A 23737-nucleotide genomic window follows, 5' to 3' on the forward strand; every position below is an offset into this window, starting at 1 on the left:
AAAGGAGTGGAATTGAATCGTTTGTAGAGATGTGGACAGACCTAGAGGCTGTCATACACAGTGAAGTGAGTCAGAAAGAGAAAAACAAATATTGTTTGTTAATGCATATATATGGACTCTAGAAGAGTGGTCCAGATGAACCTATTTGCAGGCAGGAATAGATATGCAGATATAGAGAACAGACATGTGGACCTGGGAGGGGAAAGGAGAGTGAGATGAATTGAGAGACTGGGACCGACGTATATACACTAGCGTGTGTAAAGGAGACAGCTAGTGGGCACGCAGCCCCCTGTATCAAACAAGGAGCCCGGCTCGGTGCTCTGTGGCGGCCTAGAGGGCTGGGATGGGGCTGGGGTAGGAGGGAGGTCCAAGAGCGAAAGGCTACATGTATACACATCGCTGATTCATTTCATTGTACAAGAGAAACTAACAACACATTGTAAAGCAACTATGCCCCAATTTAAAAACAGATATTGTCACATTTGCTGGAGTTTCACTCAATTACCAACAATTGGTCCAGCTTATCAACACATCACTTGACCAAAATGTCTCCCAAAGCAGGCTGCTCAGGGTTGCAGTTTTCAGAGACCATCACCCCGTGCTCTGAGCTTCCCTCAAGGAATTCATGTAACGTTGCTTTTTCTTTGTCACTTAATCCATTGATTTATTCCTTTTTCTTTGGTTACCACTTCTCCTTCTATTTATGATTTGCTTTTACTCAAATCACTGTGTTTGAGGGACATTGTGTTCAACCTCGTACTGAACACATTGGAAGCGACATTGTGTTCAGTCTAGTGTCCTGCTTTTCCAGATTGCTGGCACAGATATTAATCTAGAAAAAAACCCCTCTCAGCCCACTCTTCTTTGTATATGGTAACGTGACGCAGGCATACAGCTAGTGGGCTTTTGGCAACCACTGGGCTTCCCTGGGGGCTCAGGCAGTAAAGAATCTGCCTGCATTGCAGGAGACCCGAATTTGATCCCTGCGTCCGGAAGATCCCCTGCAGAAGAGAATGGCTCCCCACTCCAGTATTCTTGCCTGGAGCACCCCGTGGACAGAGAGAAGCCTGGCAGGCTGCCGTCCAGGGGTTCGCAGAGAGTCGGACGTGACGGAGGGACCAGGCATCACACACAGCACAGCGTGGGCAATATATCTGCATTCACGGTCAGTCAGGCAGATCAATGCATGGGTTTGCCAGGTGGAGTGAAGGCGTTATCCACCCCTAAGCCTCTTAGGGATTCTGGTGTGAAGGTTTCAAAGCATAGCTAAGTCTCTCACTTAGCGATGATCCCTGATTCAGCACCCACACCACTGGTCCTTGGGAATACGGCGTCAGGTGGAAAAATAAGGAAGTTGAGGCACTGTGAAGAAAAAAGAGTAAAGCGTAGCCGTACCGCCGTCTTCTCTCCGTGAGGAGAGCTGCGTAATTACGGCAGCGTGCTCCCCGCCCCTTCTCCCCCGGAAGCCCCTCGAAAGGGGGGAAGTGTATCTGGCGGCCCTTGCTTGGCCTTCCTCACGCCGACGTCCGCACACTCGGCACCGCGTGTGCGCCTGCCCCACTCCCGTCACAGCCGCTCCAGTCCCCGTCCCGCTTCTCCGAGGCCTTCATTCTGCGGCCGGCGTGCCACGGGGACAGCCGCCGGATGGGACAGCTCCTTGCCCACTGTTGGACTTCATGGGCTTAGTTTTACTTTTTTGCTGTTATTTTTTCAACTTTTAAAATTTATTTTATTATAAAGTGTGTTTTTCCAATCAAAATCTTAGCAATATTTTTTTTGTAGTTGTAGCCAAGATTCTTCTAAAATTTATATGTAAAGGTAAAGGAGCTACAGGATCTAAACACCGGGGGAAAGGGGGAGTAACCAGTCTACCTGATTTCAAGACTTACTATGTGGCTACAGTAACAAAGACTGCAGCAGCCAGAGAGAGCAGAACCCAGCAAAACCCAGAACCCACAACTACACATGCCACAGGCTTTTGACAAAGTTGCAAAAGCAGTTTGATGGAGGAAAGGTAGCCTTTTCAAGAAATAATGCTGGGAAAATTGGACATCCATCGACAAAAAAATGAAACTCAACCTCAGCTTTACACCTTCTGCAAAAGTTGACTCAGATAATATGATGGTTAACTTTATGTGTCAGGTTGACTGGACCACTCGGTACGCAGCTATTTGGTCAAACCTCACCCTGGGTACTTCTGTGAGAGGGTATCTCATGAGACCAGCGTTTCAATCAGCAGGCTGAGTAAAGCAGGTTAGCCTTCCCAGTGCGGGTCAGTTGAAAGCCTGGAAAGAACCTAAAGACTGACCTTCCTCCAAGGAGGAGATCATTATTCCTGTCTGATGAACGTTTAACTAGAACACTGCCCATTTTTCTTGCCTTTGGACTTGAGTTGAAACCTCAGCTCTTCTTAAGTCTCCAGCTTGCCAGCTCACCCTGCAGATCTTGGACTATGCCAGCTTTCAGAACCATGGGAGCCAAAGTCTTGCATTTCATACACACGTATGTTCATATCTTCTATTAGTTCTGGTTTTCTGGAGAACAGAATGGATCGTGGGCTTAAATGTAAAACTATAGGGAAAAAAAGCACATTGGGTTTAAAAGAAGGAAGACTTTGCCAACAGGCCCCCCAGCCCCCCCTCAAAAAAATCAGGTCACTTGTTTAAAAAGAAATCTGGCTAGTTTCAGATTTCTCCACAATGACATTCCATGTGTGGGAACAATGATACATCTATAAGATCCTCCAGGAAGGAAATGTTGAGCAAAGTTTTCTATCCAGCTAATCTGTATTTCACCCTTGAATGTATAATGATCAATATTTTCCCCATGAGTGCCTCTTGAGAAAAGCATTAAGGTTATTACATTAGTCTTTCTGGGCAGCTCTAACAGAAGACCATAGACTGGGTGGCTTATAAACAATAGAAATCCATTTCTGTCTATTGTAGAGGCTGAAAGTCCAAGACCATGGGCTGGTAGGTTGGGTGTTGGGTAAGAGCTCACCTCCGGGTCCCCAGAGGCCAGCGTGTCTCTGTGGCCTCACTTGGAAAGGGCAGGGAGCTCTCCGAGGTCTCTAACGAGGCTGCTGATCCGGTTTGTGAGGCCAAAGCCACCTCTCTTGACCCCACCTTCCGATACCATCACCTTGGGCCTTAGGGTTTCACATGTGACTTTGGGGGATGCAGACATCCAGTTTCTAGCAGAAACCTCAGCCAGTCACAAGACGACCGAGAAGAGCAGAGTGAAAGGACTGTCTTGAGAATTTGGCAAATGAAATAAGTTTAACTGTATAACAAAGATTAAAACAAATGTAGTGTCTAGGGTAAAGACGTTAGTGTTATATAAGTGTTATACCTAAATAAGGCAGAAATAATAGAACCTTTTGGGAGGGAAAAAAGGAAAACACTTGGAAGGTAGGATGACTTTTATTAACTGCCTGTTTTGCACCTGATACCCAAAGATACTGGTTAAAGTTGACAAATCAAGTCAAGAAGTATAAATATTCACCACCGTAAAGGCAAACATTAAGAAATATATTACTAGGGCTTCTTTGGTGGCCAGTGGTTAAGCATCTGCCTCTCAGCGTGGGGGACACGCGTGCGATCTCTGGTTGCAGAACTAAGATCCATCCCCCAGACCTGGCGGAACTAAGCCAGCTCCACAGCAAGAGAGGCCGCAGAGAATTCACGCGCCGCAGAGAAGCATCCCACGTTCTGCAACTGAGCCCCGACACAGCCAAATAAATAAAAACAAAAATATATTAGCGACTCAAAAGAAGTATGCAAATTTTATCATTGCTATGGTAAAGACGCACAGATCTTATCAGAGGAAGTGGATCCAGGGCTAAGTAAGGGTTATACCTCGTTTATACAGGCGAACAACACCACTACAAACTATGCTGATGGGAGATTATAAAAAGAGGGCAGAGAGGGGCTTCCCTGGTGGCTCAGCGGTAAATAATCCGCCTGCCCACGCAGGGAACATGGGTTCGATCCCTGGTCAGGGAAGATTCCATGTGCCTTGGAGCAACTAAGCCCATCTGGCACAATGACTGAACCCGCGCTCGGGAGCCCAGCCCTGAGCTGCAGCTTCTGAAGCCCGAGTGCCTGGAGCCTGTGGCCCACTGCAGGGAGGCCCTGCAGAGAGACGCCCATGGACTGCAACTGAGGAAGAGCCCAAGCGGCAGGGCAGACCCAGCACAGCCAAGAATTAACACAGAATAGGAAGGCGGAGGGAAGGCAGCACTCCCACGCTTCACAGGGGCCGCCTGCCGCTGCCTCTCCCTGCTGCTTCCGGGTCCCCAGCGTCCCCCACATTCTGCAGGACTCACGGGCGACCCCCAGGCAGCACTGCCCTCTTCACTCTTCAGTGAGACCAGTGCTTCTCAAATCGTGTTGTATGTCCAGTTTCCTTCTTGATTTCCTTTCTGTGGTCAACCAATTAGAAAAATGAAACCAAACCAAAACAAAGACTTGCAAAATACAACCTTTAATGATTTACTATTAGAGTCCACAGACTTAAAAATGCATTTTAATAAATGTCATCTGAACAATCATAAAGAAGGAGAAGGACACAATTGTATAGGCTGTTCATGGGAAGTATGCATAAAAGTGTTGAATACAGAGAATTATTTTTGCAACAAACTATATTTTCCAAGGATGGTGGCCACAATCTCTCCAGTCCCACATGTTCTTTGAATGTGACCACCACTGAGAGGTGGGGTCTATGATCGCGGGTGGACCCTTGTGACTGCCTTGACCAAACGACTGTGGCCGAAGTGACACGGTGGGCCTTGTGGTCACAACATGGGAAAGGCCCCGCAGCTTCTCCCTGGTTTTCCTGAAGCACTCGCCGTTGCAGTGAAGCATTGTCCTCTGAGTGAGCTCAGCCTTTCCATGGAGAGGTCCATTTGAAGGAGAGCTGAGGCCTCCAGCCCGCAGCCCCGCTGGACTCCCAGTCAGTAGCTGACACCGCTTGCCAGCTGTGTGAACAGCCATCTTCAAAGAGCATCCTCTCCCGCAGTGGCAGAGCATGGAGCCCATACATTCAGCAGTTATGAGCAAAGTAAACGGTCGTCATTGTTTTGAGCCGTTGCATTTTGGAATTATTATGAAGCAACAGTTTATAATAACTGTTGGCCACCTGATGGGAAGAGCCAACTCATTAAGAAAGACCCCGATGTTGGAAAAGGTTGAGGGCAGGAGGAAAGAGTTGGACATGGCTGAGTGACTGAACAACAGTTAATGGAACACGATTACACCGACAGCTTTCTGTTTTGTTTTCATAACAAAATTATGAGTGAACTAGCAATGACTCATATTGTTGTTTTCAGTCGCTCAGTCATGTCCAGCTCTTTGCGACCCCATGGACTGCAGCATGCCAGGCTTCCCTGTCCATCACCAACTCCCGGAAGATTGCTCCAACGCATGTCCTCTGAGTTGGTGATGCCATCCAACCACCTCGTCCTCTGTTGTCCCCTTCTCCTCCTGCCCTCGATCTTTCATTACATGCCTATAATTACACTATGTAGCATTTTTATTGTGAGGCATGAGCTTGATCCTTTCTCCTTATCTAATGCAGGTTGAGTCATCAACAGTGTAACTCATAAGGGACAGTCTTTACTGAAGCTATTTGAATGTTTTGTTTTAATACACGCTGCATTAATAAACCAATACAAACGGGAAGATGCTATAGATTCCATTTATATGAAGTACCTAGAATAGGCAAATTCACAGAGACAAAAAGTAGAACAGTGGTCCTCAGGGGCTAGAGGGAAGGGAGAATGAGGGGGTTATTATTTAACGGGCTGAGAGTTTCTGTTTGGGTCAAGAGTTCTGGAAATAGTGTTTGTTGATGGTTCCACAACATTGTGAATGTACTTCATGCCACTGAATTGTGTTACACTCAAAAATATTAAAAAATGGTAAATTTTATATTATGCATATTTTACCTCAATAAAAAAATGCTCCCTTCATAAAACGTAGAAAACAAGAGCATAAAGAAAAAATGTTTACTTAGAAATTCTACAACTCAAAGAAAGCTGTTTTTATTTCTAGACTTTCCTGGAGATACCTTCCTGGGATGACCTAGCCCTGTGTGGCAGGGTTATTTTTTCTATTTTCTCCTCCCAGTTGTAGGAAGATGGCAGGCTTCCCTCGCATCGAGTAAACAGGCAGAAACAATCTCTTGCGCAATACTTTCCTTCCTTTTGGCTCCCCCACCACTAACCTCTCTTGTCACTGACGAGGTTAAGCTGAATACCCTCAGAGGAGATTTTGCAAGCTCCAGGCGGGAGAGGGGGGTTCCTCTGCCCAGAGATCCGAGGGCTGGCCCACCTGCTCCCCCAGGGCCGGACCTCACACCAGGCGGCGCGGGGTTCCCGCCTGACGCTGCGGAAACCAGAGCGGAGGGACATCAGCGAACCCGAAGAATGAAAACGGCCGCAGAGGTTCTGGACTAGAGATCTACCTCCTGCTCCAGAGGACTTCAGTGTGATCCTTGGAGGATGAGGTCTAGTGAAGACCAACAGTGATTTTCCAGACCGCACAGCAGATTTGGGTTTGACTTACTTATAGTGTAGAAATATGATGCTTCTGTCTGGAGTCTGTGAACTGACATTTAGACTTGCTGGTAGCGAGCTCCAATAATTTCAGCATCCCCTAAGAAATAGAAAAAGTTGTCAAAAGGTTTTCTCTACTCTGTAGTCAAACCTGTAGCAGAAGGAATCAGTGAGAACACAGGTTCTACCTCTTACTGGAAAGGTGTGGGTGTACCTTTATTAAGATTCTAGACCTGTCGCCTTGGAGACTGACGCGTGCTGAGAGCTCGGCCATTCTGATTGGCTAGTGCAGTGCCCACCGTATTGCTGATGTCAAACACGTTTAACATCATCTTTCCCACTTTCCTGTGAAGTGAAGTGAAAGTCACTCAGTCGTGTCCGACTCTGTGACCTCATGGTCTATACAGTCCATGGAATTCTCCAGGCCAGAAAAGAGTGGGTAGCCTTTCCCTTCTCCAGGGGATCTTCCCAACCCAGGGATCAAACCCAGCTCTAGGGCATGGCAGGCAGATTCTTTACTGTCTGAGCTGCCTGGGAAACCCTCACTTACTTGTGGCTGCCACCAGTTTCTTCCATTTTCAAAGTTTTTATTTAATAACCTAGAACTCCTTTGATACTTTGTTACTACTTTTTAATATAGAATGTTTAAAGGTTTCTATAAAATTGTCAGTGGACTCTTTTTTTATTTATTTTTTTGTCAGTGGATTCTTAAAGGAATTATTTATGGTCTAAGACATCGTACCTTGCAATTAAATACAGGAAAGCCTTTTAATGTTGCAATGGAGGAGGTCTTAGGCCACAAATCTTTCAAGAAGCCACTGGCAACTTTATGATCGTCTTTGGGAAAATAGGCTGTAAGTCTTAGAGTTTTGACAACATTCTAAGACACAACTATTTCCATATCAAGGAATACCTACACTTAAGTACCTTACCATTTCAACCAGGATTGTGCTCGGTTGTATACAACAAGGACAGTTCCACGACTTTGTTCACAGATAAGTCCTGGGTCTGTGTTAAGTGCTTGGGAAATATGAAGATCAGTTGGTGATGATTTTCTAAAAACCACTACATGTTTTTAAAGTTGACTCTTCAATTTCATCTCCTCCAGAAATGACCCCTAATCCTTCAGTCCTATTTATTTACTCAGTCAAATATTCTTTATGAGGGGATGTGAATGTGGGTAGGAACAACTTTAAAGTAGTTGCAGACATCGTGGGCTTTCCTCCCCCATCACTGTATGTGCAGAATTCAGGGTGTATCATCTGAAAACAAGGTCCCCACAAACACCAACAAAATCACATCATGATCACATCCAAAACAATAACAATTTCAAAGTATCTGATATCTAGTTTGTAGTCAGATTTCTTCAATTACCTCCAGTGTCTTTTACAGCCATTTTCCCCTCAAACCAGGATGCAAATCAATGTTCTTACTGCGCATTCGGTTCTGGGTTGTCATCAGTTTCTTTTAACCTAGGGCTTCCCTTGTGGCTCAGCTGGTAAAGAATCCACCTGCAATGTGGGAGACCTGGGTTCCATCCCTGGGTTGGGAAGATCCCCTGGAGAAGGGAAAGGCTACCCACTCCAGTATTCTGGCCTAGAGGATCCTTTTAACCTAGGAAACCCCCTCAACCGTCCATTTGGTACCGACTTTTTGGAGACCAGGCAAGCTTTCTAGCAGACGTCCTGCACACTCTTTGGCCTGACTGGCTCCCCATGATGTGGTTTACTTCTCTCTCCCCTGAACTTCCTATAACCAGCAGTCAGGTCTATGGTTTGGCTGGATTCAGATTACACACTTCTGGTGGGAACAATTCCTGAGTGTATTTGGTGTTGCAACCCATCACTTGGAGGGAACCCAAGACTTGGAGAGAGATGTCCGCTGTCCCCAGACGTGCTCCCAGCTCCAGCCACTGACCCCAACTGTGCAAGTGGCTCCTGGCCGGAACTGCCCAGCCAAGCTCCCCTGAGCTCTTGACCCACTGACCCAAGAGAGAGAAAGTAGTGTTTTAAGCCATGAGGTTTTGAATGCCTAATGCAGTAATAGAGAACTGAAGTCATTTTGGGGGGTTATCACCATATCTGCTTATTGTATTATATCCTGACATGTTGACCTTAGACATCATTGTTTCCTGCTTTGATAGATGCGACCTTAGCTCACTTACATTAACCTTTCTTTTCTCCCTCCCAATTTTTCATAGTAAATATCACCATTTAGAATTCTTGTTGGTTACATTTGAAACGCTCACCATTTAAAAATCTCTATTTCTTGTTCCATCAATTTTTGAAACCTGGCATTACTACCCATTTTGTAAGATTAAGCTTATATAATACCTATATCCTTTTAAGGATTTTGTTTTTATTTTTTGAATATTTTTATTATTTTGGGGGGGCCACATCGCATTGTGGGATCTTGGCTCCCTCACCAAAGATTGAACTTGGGTCCTCGGCAGTGAAAGCACTGGATCTTAACTACTGGACCACCAGGGAATGTGCGTCTGTATTCTTCTTAACACACCTCTTTCAATTCTTAACCATCTCAGATACATCTTAATGACACATTAGGCAAACAGAAGAACATGTAAGTAGGTAGGCCCTGATATTCTCTAAAACTCACTCCTTTTCTGCACTGTCCATCCTGAGGAGTTAAATGGGCCCCCGGTGGATAATATCACACCAGCACGTTTCCTGTCCTGAATGGCGGCATGACTTTGTGGGATTTCTCCTAGGGTTGTAAATACTACTTCACTGTTTTCTCAGGAGGGTGGAGCTCCAGGGGCCCTTCTTTTTCCGTTAACCTTCACTCCCTGGACCAGTGAATGGCCAAGATGACCCTGACCATGGCTGACTTGTTCAGAGTTCCCCTGGGACTGCTACGGTGCAGAGTCCGGTCAGAACTCCACCGTACTTATCACTTCCTCCCCATAAATTCTCTCCTGAATGGTGGACAAGGACTTCCTGATTCTCCAGTAGAGAATGTTAGCTCAGAGTTGATGTCCAATAAGCTGAGTATTCCTCTTTATTTCACAGCAGCCTGAAGCAGCCCCACATCCTTCGGGGAAGGCTGAAGGCAAAGCTCCCACTGAACCTGAGATGTTCTGGCAGAAGCCTTTCTCAACAATACACAGTCTCCACTTCTTTCAAGTGGTACAGATTCTATGACTTGATTCAGGTCTGGAAATCACGACGGCCGGACCTCTGCTCACCAGGCTAGGAGTTTTTTTGTGACTCTATTGCCGCAGCGCCTTAGTGATGGTCTTAAGCACCCTGCCATCACTGAATCACTGGTCAAGATCTCTGCAGGAAAGCCCACTGATTATCACTCCAGCCCCACTCTTTAACGTGGTGACCAAGTCCCCTTGGCTTGTGCTAATTGCTACTAGTTGACTTCTGCAACCAAAAGACTGCTCCAGCTCCAGTGAAAGTAAAGGCCCTGGAAAACACTCTGGAATGCACTACTTTCACCTCTCGGTGCCCTGCTTAAGGGGCTGGGTGCTGGGTCTCTTCCAGGAACATGTGGCTTTGTGAGATTCTCACGTGATAAATCCACTCTAGCACTCCTATTTCCTAGATATTTGGTTCTTTCTTTTACATCACCTTTTTAAGTCGCTCAGTCGTGTCGGACTCTTTGCGACCCCATGGACTATATATAGTCCATGGAATTCTCTAGGCCAGAATACTGGAGCGGGTAGCCTTTCTCTTCTCCAGGGGATCTTCCCAACTCAGGGATCACCTTACTGGAGTTCAGAGCAGATGACGGTCAAGTTCAGTTTCTTCAACCAGTCTAGCAAACAACTGAAATCACTCTCAGCTGCTCAAACCAAAATTCTAAATCCTTAATGTGGTAACTGAACCCATACTGATAAATTCAGTAATTAGCTACAAGCTGCCCATCCAGGCTCTTGGCTCACCAACGTCATCCATTCCCACACAGCCCTCCGCATATTGCCCGATACTCAGAATCTTCCAAATCCTCACAAATATTTCAATAGTATGGCTCCTACTTGACTAAATTTCCTTACCGTCACATAAAAATATTGATGAAATTTGTGTAATCCACGATATGATTTGGCCACCTGCAGGATCAAATGCTGACTTCTGCTTTTGATTACTTCAGTACTGTGGCTACAACTGTTTCTTCAGCACAGTCATGAAGGATCCCTGGGTTTCCAGTTAGCAGTCTTCGAGGTTCCTGTGCCTTCATTTTGTTTAGTACTACTGTCGTTTAGACAGTCATGTCTGGCTCTTTGCGAGCCCGCTGGGCTCCTGTCTGTGGGGTTCTCCAGGCAGGAGGGCTGGAGTGGGGAGCCACTGCCTCCTCCGGAGGGTCTTCTTCATCCAGGCATGGAGCCCCGTCTCCTGCTGTGGCTCAACCAACATCTTCCCCTCACTGGACGCTTCATTCTGTGAGGCCACAGACAATTAGCTACCAGAGCCCCATCCACTTACTTAGATGCTGTCCACGCTGCTATGGCCTTGTTTTAAAGTCCTGCCATCTTTGCGGTGCTCATGACTGAAGGATGGGGCAGCAGTGCCTGAGAAACCAAAGCTGGTCAGGGGCCCGGACCGCCTCACTGTGCTTCCCGGATCTGGGGCTGGGGGCATTCCTGCAACCTTGGAGGCAATGGGGATGAACATTCCTCCAAAGTACGTTTGTTTGGTGAATATCCTTCCTGTCTTTTCCCTTAAAACCTTTCCTTTTCTGTTATTTCATCAGGTTCCAGAGGAGACAAATTCCTGTCCCTAGCTGATGAGTTGACTGCAATTCTTTCTTAAAGAGTTTTAATTTTTGGAAATTAGCATATATAAAGATAAAAGCAAAGAAAAAAATTAATAAGTATCCATATTTCTATCACACAGATTTAGCCATTGTTCTTGATGTGGGCTTCCCTGGTTGCTCAGTTGGTAAAGAATCTGCCTGCAATGCAGGAGACCTGGGTTTGATCCCTGGGTTGGGAAGATCCCCTGGAGAAGGAAATGGCAACCCACTCCAGTATTCCTGCCTGGAGAATCCCATGGACAGAGGAGCCTGACAGGCTACAGTCCATGGGGTCACAAGAGTTGGACACAACTTAGCAACTAAACCACCAAATCTTGATGTGTTTTCATTCTTAATTTTCTTCTTTTACAAGTAAAAATTGTAGGGTTGGCAGAGAGAGAAAGAGGGGCAAAAATTATACACATTCTTTGTATTCAGACTTAGAGCAAAGATTCACTCAGTAAATATTAACTGAGCACCTATCAGGCGCTAGTACTGTTCCAGATACTGAAGGGACAGCAGAGGAAAAAACAGACAAGAAAACCCCAGCTTTCCTGGAACAAACGTGAGGAGAAATCCCAAATAAGAAAAACAGTAAATTACACAGTATGTTAGATGATGGTGAGAACTACAGAGAAAAATAAAGCAGGGGTGGGGTATTGTTTTCATTTCAGTTTCTAATTGTGGCTACAATATAGAAATACAATTTTTACTTACTAATCTGTATCTTCTAATCTTGCTAAATTCAGATTCTAAGTTTGTTACTTTGGATTTTCTACATAATCATGTCACCTGAGGATGACAATTGAGTTTCTTCCTTTTTAACCCCTAAATGTCTATTTTTCCTACAACTGGGTAGAATCTCCTGAACAAAACTGGAAAGGAGCGGTGGCGGCAGGCACCTTGGTCTTCTTCCTGAGAGTCTTCTTTCTGGGAGTCAAGTTTTCCATAATTCACAATAGAGTATGGTATTTGTTAGTTTCTGTTTCTTGGTAGATGTTCTTTAGTAAATTAAGTGTTCTCTTCAACCCCTAGTTTATAAAGTTTTAAAAAATCACAAATGGCGCTGGCATTTTATTAAATGCTTTCTACAACTCTTCAAAGACGTAACTTTTCTCTTTTCTTTCTGTAAACGTGGCAGACACACATTTTTCAGTTTTCAACTGTGGTGCCTGTGCTGCACCCCGTACACGGAAACTCGCTGGATTCTGCGATGAAGACCACTGCCGCCGCAACAGGTTTCAAGCTGCCCAGGCAGTGACCACAGGCCATCAGGAATAAGAAAATCTGGTTCTTGGGGCCAAGAGGAGCCAGCTCTGGCACACCTCTGATTTCAGCTCCAAGAACCAAGACTGACATTCACCACCACGGCAGGAGACCAGCAGGAAGAAAGCAACTTCAAATTATCTCTTTTATGAAAAGTCTCACAGATAATCTAGGAAGTTGATAAATATGGATATAACTCCCTTAATTTTTTCAAGCCTTTATTAAGTACATAATCAACAGTGTCAAGCACCATGCTACTGCAAAGGAAAGTCAGCTTTACTTGTTGGCTCAGAAGACTCGAGAGTCCCTTGGACATCAAGGAGATCCAACCAGTCCATCCTAAAGGAGACCAACCCTGAATGTTCATTGGAAGGACTGATGCTGAAGCTCCAATACTTGGCCACCTGATGGGAAGAGCCAACTCATTGAAAAAGACCCTGATGCTGGGAAAGACTGAGGCGGGAGGAAAAGGGTATGACAGAGGATGAGGTGGTTGGATGACATCACCAACTCAACGGACTGAGTTTGAGCAAGCTCTGGGAGATGGTCAAGGACAAGGAAGCCTGGTGTGCTGCACTCCATGGGTCGCGAAGAGTTGGACACGACTAAGCAACTCAACAACAGCAAAAATCATAATGGTCAACACCCAGGCAGAGAGAGCCTGAACATTCAGCTTCCTCCTGAGTAGTTATCTGCCCATAAAGAGCACATGGAAATGGTCTATGTTCCACCCTTCTAGAATAAGTTTAAAATTACTAGATTCTAGAAACAGTTTTAAAACCAGAAATGTGGAAAATGGCTAAAAGTGCCATAGGTACTGAGGCATGGTTTTCAGAGCACACAGAAGAATTAAGTGATAAAGTATCCACTGGTCATTATTGCTGTGCTTACACACTGTTTGGTGTATTGAAGTAAAACACTTCCTCAAAACAAATTTTGGATTCACAAAGAATTCTGGATTCAATTATTATATAGTTTATAATAATATAGTTAATTCTCTTAATGACAAGATTTTAATAGCAATACTGTATGATTCTGAGGCAGCTAAAGGAGAATTTTCATGGATACATTCTTAATTAATAATTTTTAATGATCTCTCTGTATCTAATCAATTTAGATAATATTTTCTCCTATACAGAAGATCCCAAAATAAAGAAGCATACACAGAAAATAGCCAATAGTAGGTTATATCAATTTACTTCATGTAAGAACAGCGTATTTTGGGCCTATGATTTCCATTTAATATCAACAAAAACGATTTGTACAGAAAACCCCAAGGCAACCATATAGCATAATATGTAAAATGTGCAAATAGACTTTAAAATGCAAGTTATTCCATAGCATTTGCAAGGCAGAACTTTATAGTAAATTAAGGAACGCTACCTCATTCTAGCCGACTGAATAACACTCTGCAAGGAGAGGCCACTGCAAATGTACAAGGCACAACTTAGTGTTGGTGCTCAAGTGTGTAACACACCCCCTCAGATTATTTATTTGAGGGCATTAAAACAACATAAAATCATGTTTGCATTTTATTATTTAAGGAGACTATCAGCTCATTTCTAAAGCTTCATGAAACATTATACTGATAACATATGTGTGGTCAGGACAAGCTGTTCCCTGAACTAAAAGGTCAAAGACAAGACTCTAGCTTTCCTATATTTAAAAAATTTATATATATATATACACACACACACCCCGATATCACAGACAAGAAACTTTCCATAATCCAAAGGGAGGCCGTTTGTTCCTTTAAGTAAAGGTTCCCATACAGTATTTCATGACAGAATTATTTAAAAAGTACATATTTATTCACCACCTGTTTTGGTCAATCTTGCTACAAAAAGACATTGAAAGACACAATTTTCTTCTTCAAAATAAAGACAATGCTGAACTGAGAGAGTCATTCTCTAAAGATTGCACAGTGAAAGGTATTACTTAGTTAAATATAAAAAAGCTTGCAGCTTTTATAGAAACTATTTAAATCTACATGGAGAAAAAAAGTCAACCTATCAAAAATCAATCAGACCCTTGGCTACAACACAGTTAAGAACCTTTGAAGCCTGATCACATGCTCTCTGCTGTTTTACTGCCCATCCCTGAGAGTAAAGCATTTAACATTTTTTTTTTTTAGTAAAGCAAATAAATCTTACTTTGACAAGAATGATGCTTAAGATTTTTTTTTTCAAAATATGAAATAAGCCCCATTTCATTTTAGTTGGAAAAAAAAAAGAATGCTCTTTGCAAAGACCACTATTCCTAACAATCTAAAATATTTGTATGTCAATCAATTTTAATTTTTTTTTTACTGGGTAATTTCTATTTTTCTGCTATTTATATATCACTCATTTTGTTTTTTTCCCTGTTTTTGTATATCATTCATTTTCTTATGGCCCATTACTTTATAATTTTTGTTAACAGGAGGATTTAATTGGAAATGGAGCAAAAGTACAAATAAAACTTAAAGGAACGCTGAAGTGAGATCTCTTATTTTCCTGTGGTAAAAGAGTTTTATCAGAAATAATCTGACTGCCATCCAGGAAAAGCAAAACTGCCCATGAAAGAGAACACACATGGTAAGCGTCTTCCTTGCTGTCTCTGGTCTAGCCTTCTTGGCCAAAGTCTTCTGTAAACTTCTTTAGTTTCAACAGGTCGTGTTCGTTGACTGTGGGCTTAGTGCTGGACAGCGACCGTAACATGTCCGACTGTCAGGAAAAAGGACAGGGGAGGGTGAGTTGATTTAACTGAATAAAAAACATTTCATTATCAGCATTATTACTAAGGTTAAACCTGAAAATCTGCATTGTGTCACAGACTACTGATGATAAACTCTCTGTTTTCCTAAAAGACAACTTCGACTATTTTATTCCTTTGCTTATTAACTTTCAGTTGCTTGCCCCGTCCTGATCATAATCTTCAAAGGCTCCTCGGCACCCAAGAAGTACAGTCCTCTTTGCCCAAGGCCCAAGGCCTCCAGAATTAAACCCCGATCCTTTCTCTGGCTGTATGTTTACTTTTTAAGCAGCTGTCAAAATGCAACTCAGAAGGGATATATTCATTCATGTATGTGAAACAGAACAATACCATTTAATCAAAACCAACTTACCAAAAAGCTTAACTGTTAGCTAAAATCATAATCAAAATAGTAAGAAAATATACCAATATAAAAAATTTATTAAAAGATTAACTTTTAGGCCATGTCTCCTGTAAAAGAGTATGGAAAAATGATCAAAAAAACGAAAAAAAAAATTAAGGATTTCTAAATAATTTCTCAGATAAGCAGTGGTTAATTAACACATAATTATTTCTAGATGTTTACAGATATATTATATACCTATACATACAAGCTTATATACATGTATGTCTATATATCTAGATCTGCATATCATGTGAAAGTTACTATTAATTTTGACATACAGATTTGAAAAATCTTTAGGTAAGAGAAGATTTTAAAACTGAATGTTCATATTGGCTATACCCCAATACGAAATAAAAAGTTTAAAGTTTGGGGAAAAAACCTTAACGCTCATAAGAAATACGTATCTTCTTTTTCTTTGTTGGCGGCCCGCTGTGTGGGATTTTAGGTCCTCACTAGGGATCACACCTGTGCCCCCTGCAGTCTTACAGATTATTTTATTTCCTTAATAGCAACTATAGAAATGCAATATTTTAAGAATATTTTAATTCCTTCAACATAAACTATAGAAATGTAATTTCTTATAGTAAAAATTTTGTTTTCAGAGCTTTTAAAAAAGTACTGTATTATTTAAACTTTCTATGACGCCTTGAGAAGTAAAACAGAAAAACACTGTTATGAATACTGCGATCCATATAATAGTGTTTCTGGATATTTTACTAAATCAGAGATTCAGGGAAAAAAATTTTCACAATATTACTGTAAAACTTACGTCAGAAACCTGTATGTTTTACAAAACAGCTTATTCACTTATAATTAAAATTTCCTTGAAGCTCAAGAAAACATTTAAAGATACTTATTTTTGATACTTTATGTTCAATTAATCTCTATAACCTTAGAAGTATTACTATTAAACATGTCTGAACCATACTAACATTTTTAAACTAAATTTTATAAAACTGAAAATTTTATCTGACAAATTATAAAATATAATGTTTAACAATTTTTTAAAAAAGCAAACAAAATGTCAAACCATGCAAACAACTGGCTCCAAAAGTTTATCCCCAGGGACATCCATCCACGTCATCTCAATGGCACCAGGGTCGCCTGGAGAGCAGGGCGTTAGCAGGTCATCTACTATGTTGTTAGGATCAGCTCGTGAAGGTCCTCGAACCTGGAATAAACAGTCATTTGAGATATTTATTTGAAAAATCTGAATAAATATTCAGATTAGACCATTATCAGGAAAGCTGAACATGTACTATTATCATGTTTTATTAAAGTGCTTAGTTCTGAAAATAAACAGAATATACAACAAAAAGTACAATTATCTCCGGGTGATGGGGTAGATTGTGTTTGATTTTAATGTTTTTCTTGATGATTTTCTATATTTGAAATTTCCTACAACAAACTACTTACATGATCAAAGGGAGAAAACAAGTTAAAAGCTCCCTGTGCCTAGAAATACCTGTTTTCTTTTCTAGTGGCTGTTCAGTGGTGATAACCCCAGACACCAAGAGCAGACCCGCACAACACACTGCTACATTTAAACAGATAACCAACAAGGACCCATCCTATAACACAGGGAACTCTGTTCAGTATTCTGTAATAACCAAAATGGGAAAAGCATCTGAAAAAGAATGGATATATGTGTATGTATAACTGAATCACTTTGCTGTACTCTGAAACTAACACGACATTGTTAAGTAACTATACCCCAATGTATCAATAAAATAAAAATTAATAAAAAATAGACCTACTTAAAAATTCCTTTAAGTTACTCTCTTTTCCATAGTAGGAAATTTGTGATCTTTGGGAGATTTATTATTGTGAAATTACTGTCTCTCCAACAAAAACTACTTCAGATATAAGTACAAAATTAAATGCTGAGTATAATTTCAGTGCTAGCTGAACTTGTAACTCATAACTGATTTAAAGTAAAGAATTTTTGTAATATCCAGAAAAAGAACCTCTGTGACAGTTACATATAATTTTCAGCTTGCAACACACATGTATCAAGTCAGGGGCTGCTTCATCTTTCGCACTTGTTTCAAATGACTGGTCTTAAATACGGTTTTAGGATTAGGGTGAGGGCAGAGAAATAAACATTTTCACTTTACTTGTTATATATTTTATTGTCTGTCTTCTCTCACAAAAATTTCAGTGGCAGGGATGTTTGTGTTTTTCGACCACTGTACTTTCTGACTTACCTCTGGGTCCAGATTAGTGCTGATACATTTAATAAATAGAATCACAGGCAAACCTGCTCTTACTAATCGAAAAGTGGAGGAGAAGATGGAGCCATAAAGATCTACTGGATTGGGGACACACAAAGCCTGATGTTGAGAGATCTGGCTGCTTCACCATTATCCTCCTAACAAGGGCGTGGCTTTAGGGTTGTATAAGCTGCCCCCAATAGTAATACAGAAAACTGACTGGAAAGTTCTTAGCAGGGAAGGACTGAGCTCCTTCTAAATGGCAAAGAGAATGTAAGGAGAAACAGTGACTGTGGCATAAAACTTGGTCCTGAGCTAACTGCGTTTCCCTCAGTAATGAAATGATGGAAGAAGAGATGAGTAACATCTACTGGATTGTTCAGGTACCATGACCGCTGCTTTATGAATCTTCCTCTTTTCATTTTCATACGAGTATTTCAGAGCAGTGTTACCATCCTTACTTAAGAGATGATTAAAAAAAATGAGACTTAAAAAGTTAACACAATTTGGTCAAGCAGATAAAATAAGTAAATTGTGGAATCAGGCTTCAAATTCAGGTTTTAATTCAAGCCTCATTTTTTAAGAGAAATTATTTACCGTGGTAACACACGGTATACAATAGACATAATACATGGTAATACAATAGACACGCATATGTTTATCAGAGTCGTGACATATTAGTTTGTCATATACTGATGCTGACAGTGTTTTGGGATTTTCACATCTACGTTCATGAACATATTGGCGATTGCTGTTCTCAGCAAGAGTGCACGTCCAAATCACCTAGTTTACAGTTACTTAAATTGTCTCCCAAGACTGCACAGAGAAGGAAATGGCAGCCCACTCCAGTGTTTTTGCCTGGAGAATCCCAGGGATGGGGGAGCCTGGTGGGCTGCCGTCTGTGGGGTCACACAGAGTTGGACATGACTGAAGCGACTTAGCAGCAGCAGCAGCGGCAAGTCTGCACAAAATTCCCTCTAAAGCCATATGTGCTCACGTCACTCATGAGACCAAGCAGTGTGCGGAGAAGCAGGAGAGGAGACGGGTCAAGACCTCAGTGCCGAGCATGTGAATTAATGTAAACGATATTTAGCTAGCATTATTTTCCTTTGATAAGGAGGCGTAAATGTATGGGTAACATGTTTCCAAAGCACTGCAAACAAAGTAGTTTTAAAACTCTTAGGGAGAATTTACTTCAGTGGAATGGACACATGTCTATTATGTAAATCCACTTACTATTACACAAAACTGAAACCTCCCTAAAATTCTTGAAAGACAAGTCAACGGTGGTCTCAAACTTGATTTTAAAAATATACAAAAAGACAGATAAACGTTCCTTACCTTTTTAAAATGAGTAGCTGACTGTACTTTCCTAACTGGCTGCATAAGTGCGTCCCGTACAATGATACTTATGTCTGCCCCTGAATAACCCTCAGTTTTCTTTCCAAGGTCCCGGAAGTCTGCTTCTGTCAGACTGTTCTGAGTGGCCCCCAAGTGCAGTTTAAACATTGCTGCTCGGGCATGGGCCTCAGGCAAAGGAATGTAAATTCGTTTCTCAAACCTTAAAGTCAAAGAAAAATTACATCAAGAATATCACCATATGAAAATATTTAATTTCTATTAAAAGTTACTTTTCCAAGAACTAAGCAAGACATTTAGATACTCTCTTTTAACTAAGCTGAATACATTAAATGGGCCCATATCCACCATAATTAAACATATATCTTTAGGGTAATAAAGGGAAAATACCCAGAACACATTAACAACAAAGGCCCGCCTCTCCTGTCCAAGTCAGGGATCAGCAGGGTTCAAGCACACTGAAAAACATCTAAAGTCATCAGAATGCCTCCTCTCTAGACAGAATGGGAATTAATATTCACTTATTACACTGTAATTAGGAATAAGGTATTTCCTGTATTGTCATACCTTCGCCTAATGGCAGAATCCAGAACCCAGGGTATATTTGTAGCTCCCAGAACCAAAATTCCATCATTGTCCACGCCAACCCCTATAGCAAAACAGATGCAGCTTCACGTGATCTGTCATTTCAGTGTTCCTGAAGCCTCATCTGTGTCTTCTCTCATGAATGCGATATTTCTTATCTGTCATTTCAGTGTTCCTTAAACCTCATCTGTATCTTCTCTCATGAATGTGGTATTTCTTATCTGTCATTTCAGTGTTCTTTAAGCCTCATCTGTGTCTTCTCTCATGAATGCGGTTTTTCTTTGCTAAACATGCCTCCCCTTGGGAGTCTCTCGCTGAAAAAACTATATTTAACCATATTTCATACTACTAGAATATGATGTAAATATTCCCATCAGCAGAATCTCCTAAACTGTGGGAAAATACTATGAATATTCTTTTCAAAATATTTCTCAAAAGATTTAAATCTGAAGTCTATTTTTTCCTTCTATTGATATCGTTTCTGGTATAACTGAATATATAAATAAGTCTCTTCACTACTTATACCGAGATGATTACAACTGGGCAGAAATTAAATCAGTTGAGCACTACCTTGCATCTGAACTAGGAATTCTGTCTTAATTCTTCTTGCAGCTTCACTTTCATTTTCACTTCTTGAACCACACAGAGAATCGATTTCATCAATGAAGATAATCGAAGGTTTATTCTCTCTGGCAAGTTGGAATAAGTTCTTAACTAGCCTAAAAACAAATTAAAAGTTTCAACTTCTAAAAATTAGCCAATGACACATGACAATGAAAACATTAAAATAAAACAATGAATCAATAGGAACTCTAATAGATTAAAAAACCTATGATATTTTGATCTAGAAAATAAGACTACTACATCTGGATAACTCATTTTATGATTTACTAAACCATGCTGCTCAGGTGTTCAGTTGTGTCTGACTCTTTGTGACCCCATGGACTGTAGCCCATCAGGTTCCTCTGTCCATGGGATTTTTCAGGCAAGAATACTGGAGTGGGTTGTCATTCCCTTCTCCATATATGAGTCACATATGCTATCTTTTCCCTATGAAATAAATTTTGAACTAGGGAACAGTTTGACAGAGAAATGAATACCAGCTGTATTACAGCACTTTTTGGAATGCCTATTAATGATGTAAGAAACCTATTACTTTATAGACTGATATAATGACTACCAGGTAAACAAAAACTTACAAAAAAATCAATTTACTACTTACTTTTCACTTTCACCCAGCCACTTAGAAACAAGGTCAGAGGAAGATATTGAGAAAAACGTTGAGTTGTTTGCTTCTGTGGCTACAGCTTTGGCTAAATAGGATTTTCCTGTTCCAGGTGGCCCAAATAACAGGATTCCCCTCCAAGGCGTTCTCTTGCCTAAAATGTGCATTAAAAGCCAACATGAGAACTTCAAGACTGTTAACTTCGTCACCGACAGTGAAGAATACCAAGAAGAGGTTTCCACTCTAAAGCTGGCAGGAGGATGAAACACAATTTAAATAAAACAATCTAAGGTAAATATGTCTTAAATGTACTTTATTTCCTTTTTAGAGACCACTTTGTCAAAACTGTACTTATACAGCTATAATCCTCCTAATAGGCAGTTCATCTGCATGCTCACTCATTTGACCACTAGGTACTGAAACCACAGTGTGCAGACGGAGAGCTACAGTACAAGTGTCTCTGACCTCCAAGGCCTTCCAGCCCATTAAAGGGGAAAGAATTCAGTTAAAAGGTACTTGCTGATCATCCACTATGTGCACTGCTCAAATTCAGAATATGGTAGGAGAAACTATACCCACAGGGGAAAGGCAGCTGAAGTATTTCCTTTAATACTGATGACATTTGGAGGGGTGAGACTAACACAGTCTGGATGACTTGTGAAGTTACACTCAATCCCTGATTCCATAGGAAGCACAGGTTATTACTATAGGTGGCAGATTTCCATTCTGATGACTGGAGAACAATAAAGGGACTCCACCTTAAATTCTAGTTTTGCCAAAATATAATAACAAGTGAACAAAATCAGTTTTTTGAACCTCAATTCTACTGATGAGAAATTATAATGTTTCCTTAAATAAACCAGGCTGGGTTACAACTGGCAATAAAATATCAAATACACATTTAAAACAAAACACAACAACTATTAGGTGTAAACTTTGGGTGGAAACAAGGTATCTGTAAAAGGATGATGTACAGATGACAGATGACATGTTTGTTGTTAGGAAAGCCTCAACTTTTACTTGAATTCTATTTGCCTAGTTTAAATGTCTGCAATTGTAAGTCAATGTCCCCTTAAGTGTGGTCCATATACCACTGGTGGCAGATGAAATGCTTTTAGGTGGTATACAAACACTTTCCATTTAAATAATTTTTAAAATGTACTCTATGAAAACACTACTCATCCATAGAGACACAAAAACATCTTTTATTACTTTAAAAAATTTTTGTGGCCACATGGCACAGCGTATGGGCTCTCAATTCCCCAACCACTGACAAAACCTGTGGCCCCTGCACTGGAAGTGTGGAAGTCTTAACCACTGGACCGCCAGGGAAGTACCCCCAAATAATTATTCTATAGTAGAGTTAAGTAAAAACAAATGAAATGACTTAAAAGCTCAAATGTGGGCAAAACAAGCTGTGATGTTAGAAGTCAAGAGAGAGATTCCCTCTCTCGAGGGAAGACACAGGGAGGGATTTCTAAGCTCCTCACATTGATTTCTCATCGGGGGATGATTACAGTCGGTGATAATTTATGAAGCTGAATGCACATGGGTTCCTGCATGTCTTTGTATATTTATACTCCAGTTTAATAAGTTTCTCTAAAAGTGATTTAAAGAAGAAAATTTAAAAAATAATAGTACACTTATACGGAAAAATTCATGAAGATGACATATAGGACTCATGTTTGGGAAACACTGGTATAAGTGACATAAGTTCAGTTGCATTTTTGTAGCCTTATAGGATTCTGATGACAACTTTTACAGTTAGTTTCATATTCCTGAAGTGAGGTTCTGAGTCGCAGCTCAAAGCTGGGTGGACAGCGGGCTCTTGCTCCTCACCACTGCTCTAAAGGACACTGCTGTCTGGACCTGCTCAGTTTGAGGCCGGTATCCCAGATTTGCTCTCTACATAAACCAGCTTGCTTTTAAAAGGAAAAACCTCTCGTTTCTCTGTGAAGACTGTGGGTACAGCCAAAACACGAACACAGGCTTTGGCTCACAAGAGGGGCAAGCTGAAGAGGGCGTGGCACAGGGAAGCCACCCCTTGCTGGGGCGGTAACTTCAGCTCGGCCCAGATGGCGCGCTGGCAACACTCTGCCCGCGGAGACCACGAGCCGCCAGAGCACACGCGCTTCATCCAGTTAAAGAACTGGATACATGCTATATAACTTGCTTTTTGATCTTTACAATACAGGTGGACATTCTTTCACATCAATTATAATAAAGATGGTACATTACATTCTAGTGAGTGCACAGTACTCCACTGTATGTCCCTGGTTTACCCGATGCCCTGCTACTTGATACTTAGGTTGTTCTGAAATATATATATATTACAAATACGTATATGCATATGAAGTATCTGTATAAGGGTATACCACTGCCTTATAACAGGATTTAAAGTAATAATTTACGATACAGTGACAAGAGATCACAATACTATACCTCAGTCATCAGTGTGTTTTTTAAAAAATCATCAAAAAAATTATTTACAAGCCATCTCACCTGTAAAGAGATGAGGAAATTTGATAGGCAATATCACGGCCTCTTTCAGAGCTTCTTTAGCTCCTTCCAGACCAGCAACATCGCTCCACTTCACATTGGGTCGCTCCATAACAATGGCACCTACAGAATATTAA

The 23737-nt window shown here is 41.4% G+C and overlaps 1 protein-coding gene and 1 long non-coding RNA gene across 3 annotated transcripts in view; both read right to left on the reverse strand.

Annotated features, from left to right (window-relative positions):
* Window positions 1-4511: 4511 nt before the first annotated feature.
* Window positions 4512-6788, reverse strand: LOC110145363 (uncharacterized). Its single transcript, XR_002316185.2, has 2 exons — window positions 6745-6788; window positions 4512-6656 (listed from the first exon to the last, which is right to left on the reverse strand). It is a non-coding gene; the product is annotated as an uncharacterized lncRNA (long non-coding RNA).
* Window positions 6789-13760: 6972 nt separating this feature from the next.
* Window positions 13761-23737, reverse strand: part of VPS4B (vacuolar protein sorting 4 homolog B) — a 29097-nt gene continuing 19120 nt past the window's right edge. For both annotated transcript variants that reach the window (XM_070464509.1, XM_070464508.1), the window contains exons 5-11: window positions 23604-23723; window positions 21099-21255; window positions 20447-20595; window positions 19859-19940; window positions 19274-19493; window positions 16750-16890; window positions 13761-15285 (exon numbers count right to left, since the gene is read on the reverse strand). In XM_070464509.1, the coding sequence (XP_070320610.1) occupies window positions 15184-15285; window positions 16750-16890; window positions 19274-19493; window positions 19859-19940; window positions 20447-20595; window positions 21099-21255; window positions 23604-23723 (971 nt within the window). In that variant the 3' untranslated portion in view covers window positions 13761-15183. The remainder of the gene's footprint in view (window positions 15286-16749; window positions 16891-19273; window positions 19494-19858; window positions 19941-20446; window positions 20596-21098; window positions 21256-23603; window positions 23724-23737) is intronic.

Source organism: Odocoileus virginianus, unplaced genomic scaffold (assembly GCF_023699985.2).
Source record: "Odocoileus virginianus isolate 20LAN1187 ecotype Illinois unplaced genomic scaffold, Ovbor_1.2 Unplaced_Contig_26, whole genome shotgun sequence".
NCBI classification, from domain to species: Eukaryota; Metazoa; Chordata; class Mammalia; order Artiodactyla; family Cervidae; genus Odocoileus; species Odocoileus virginianus.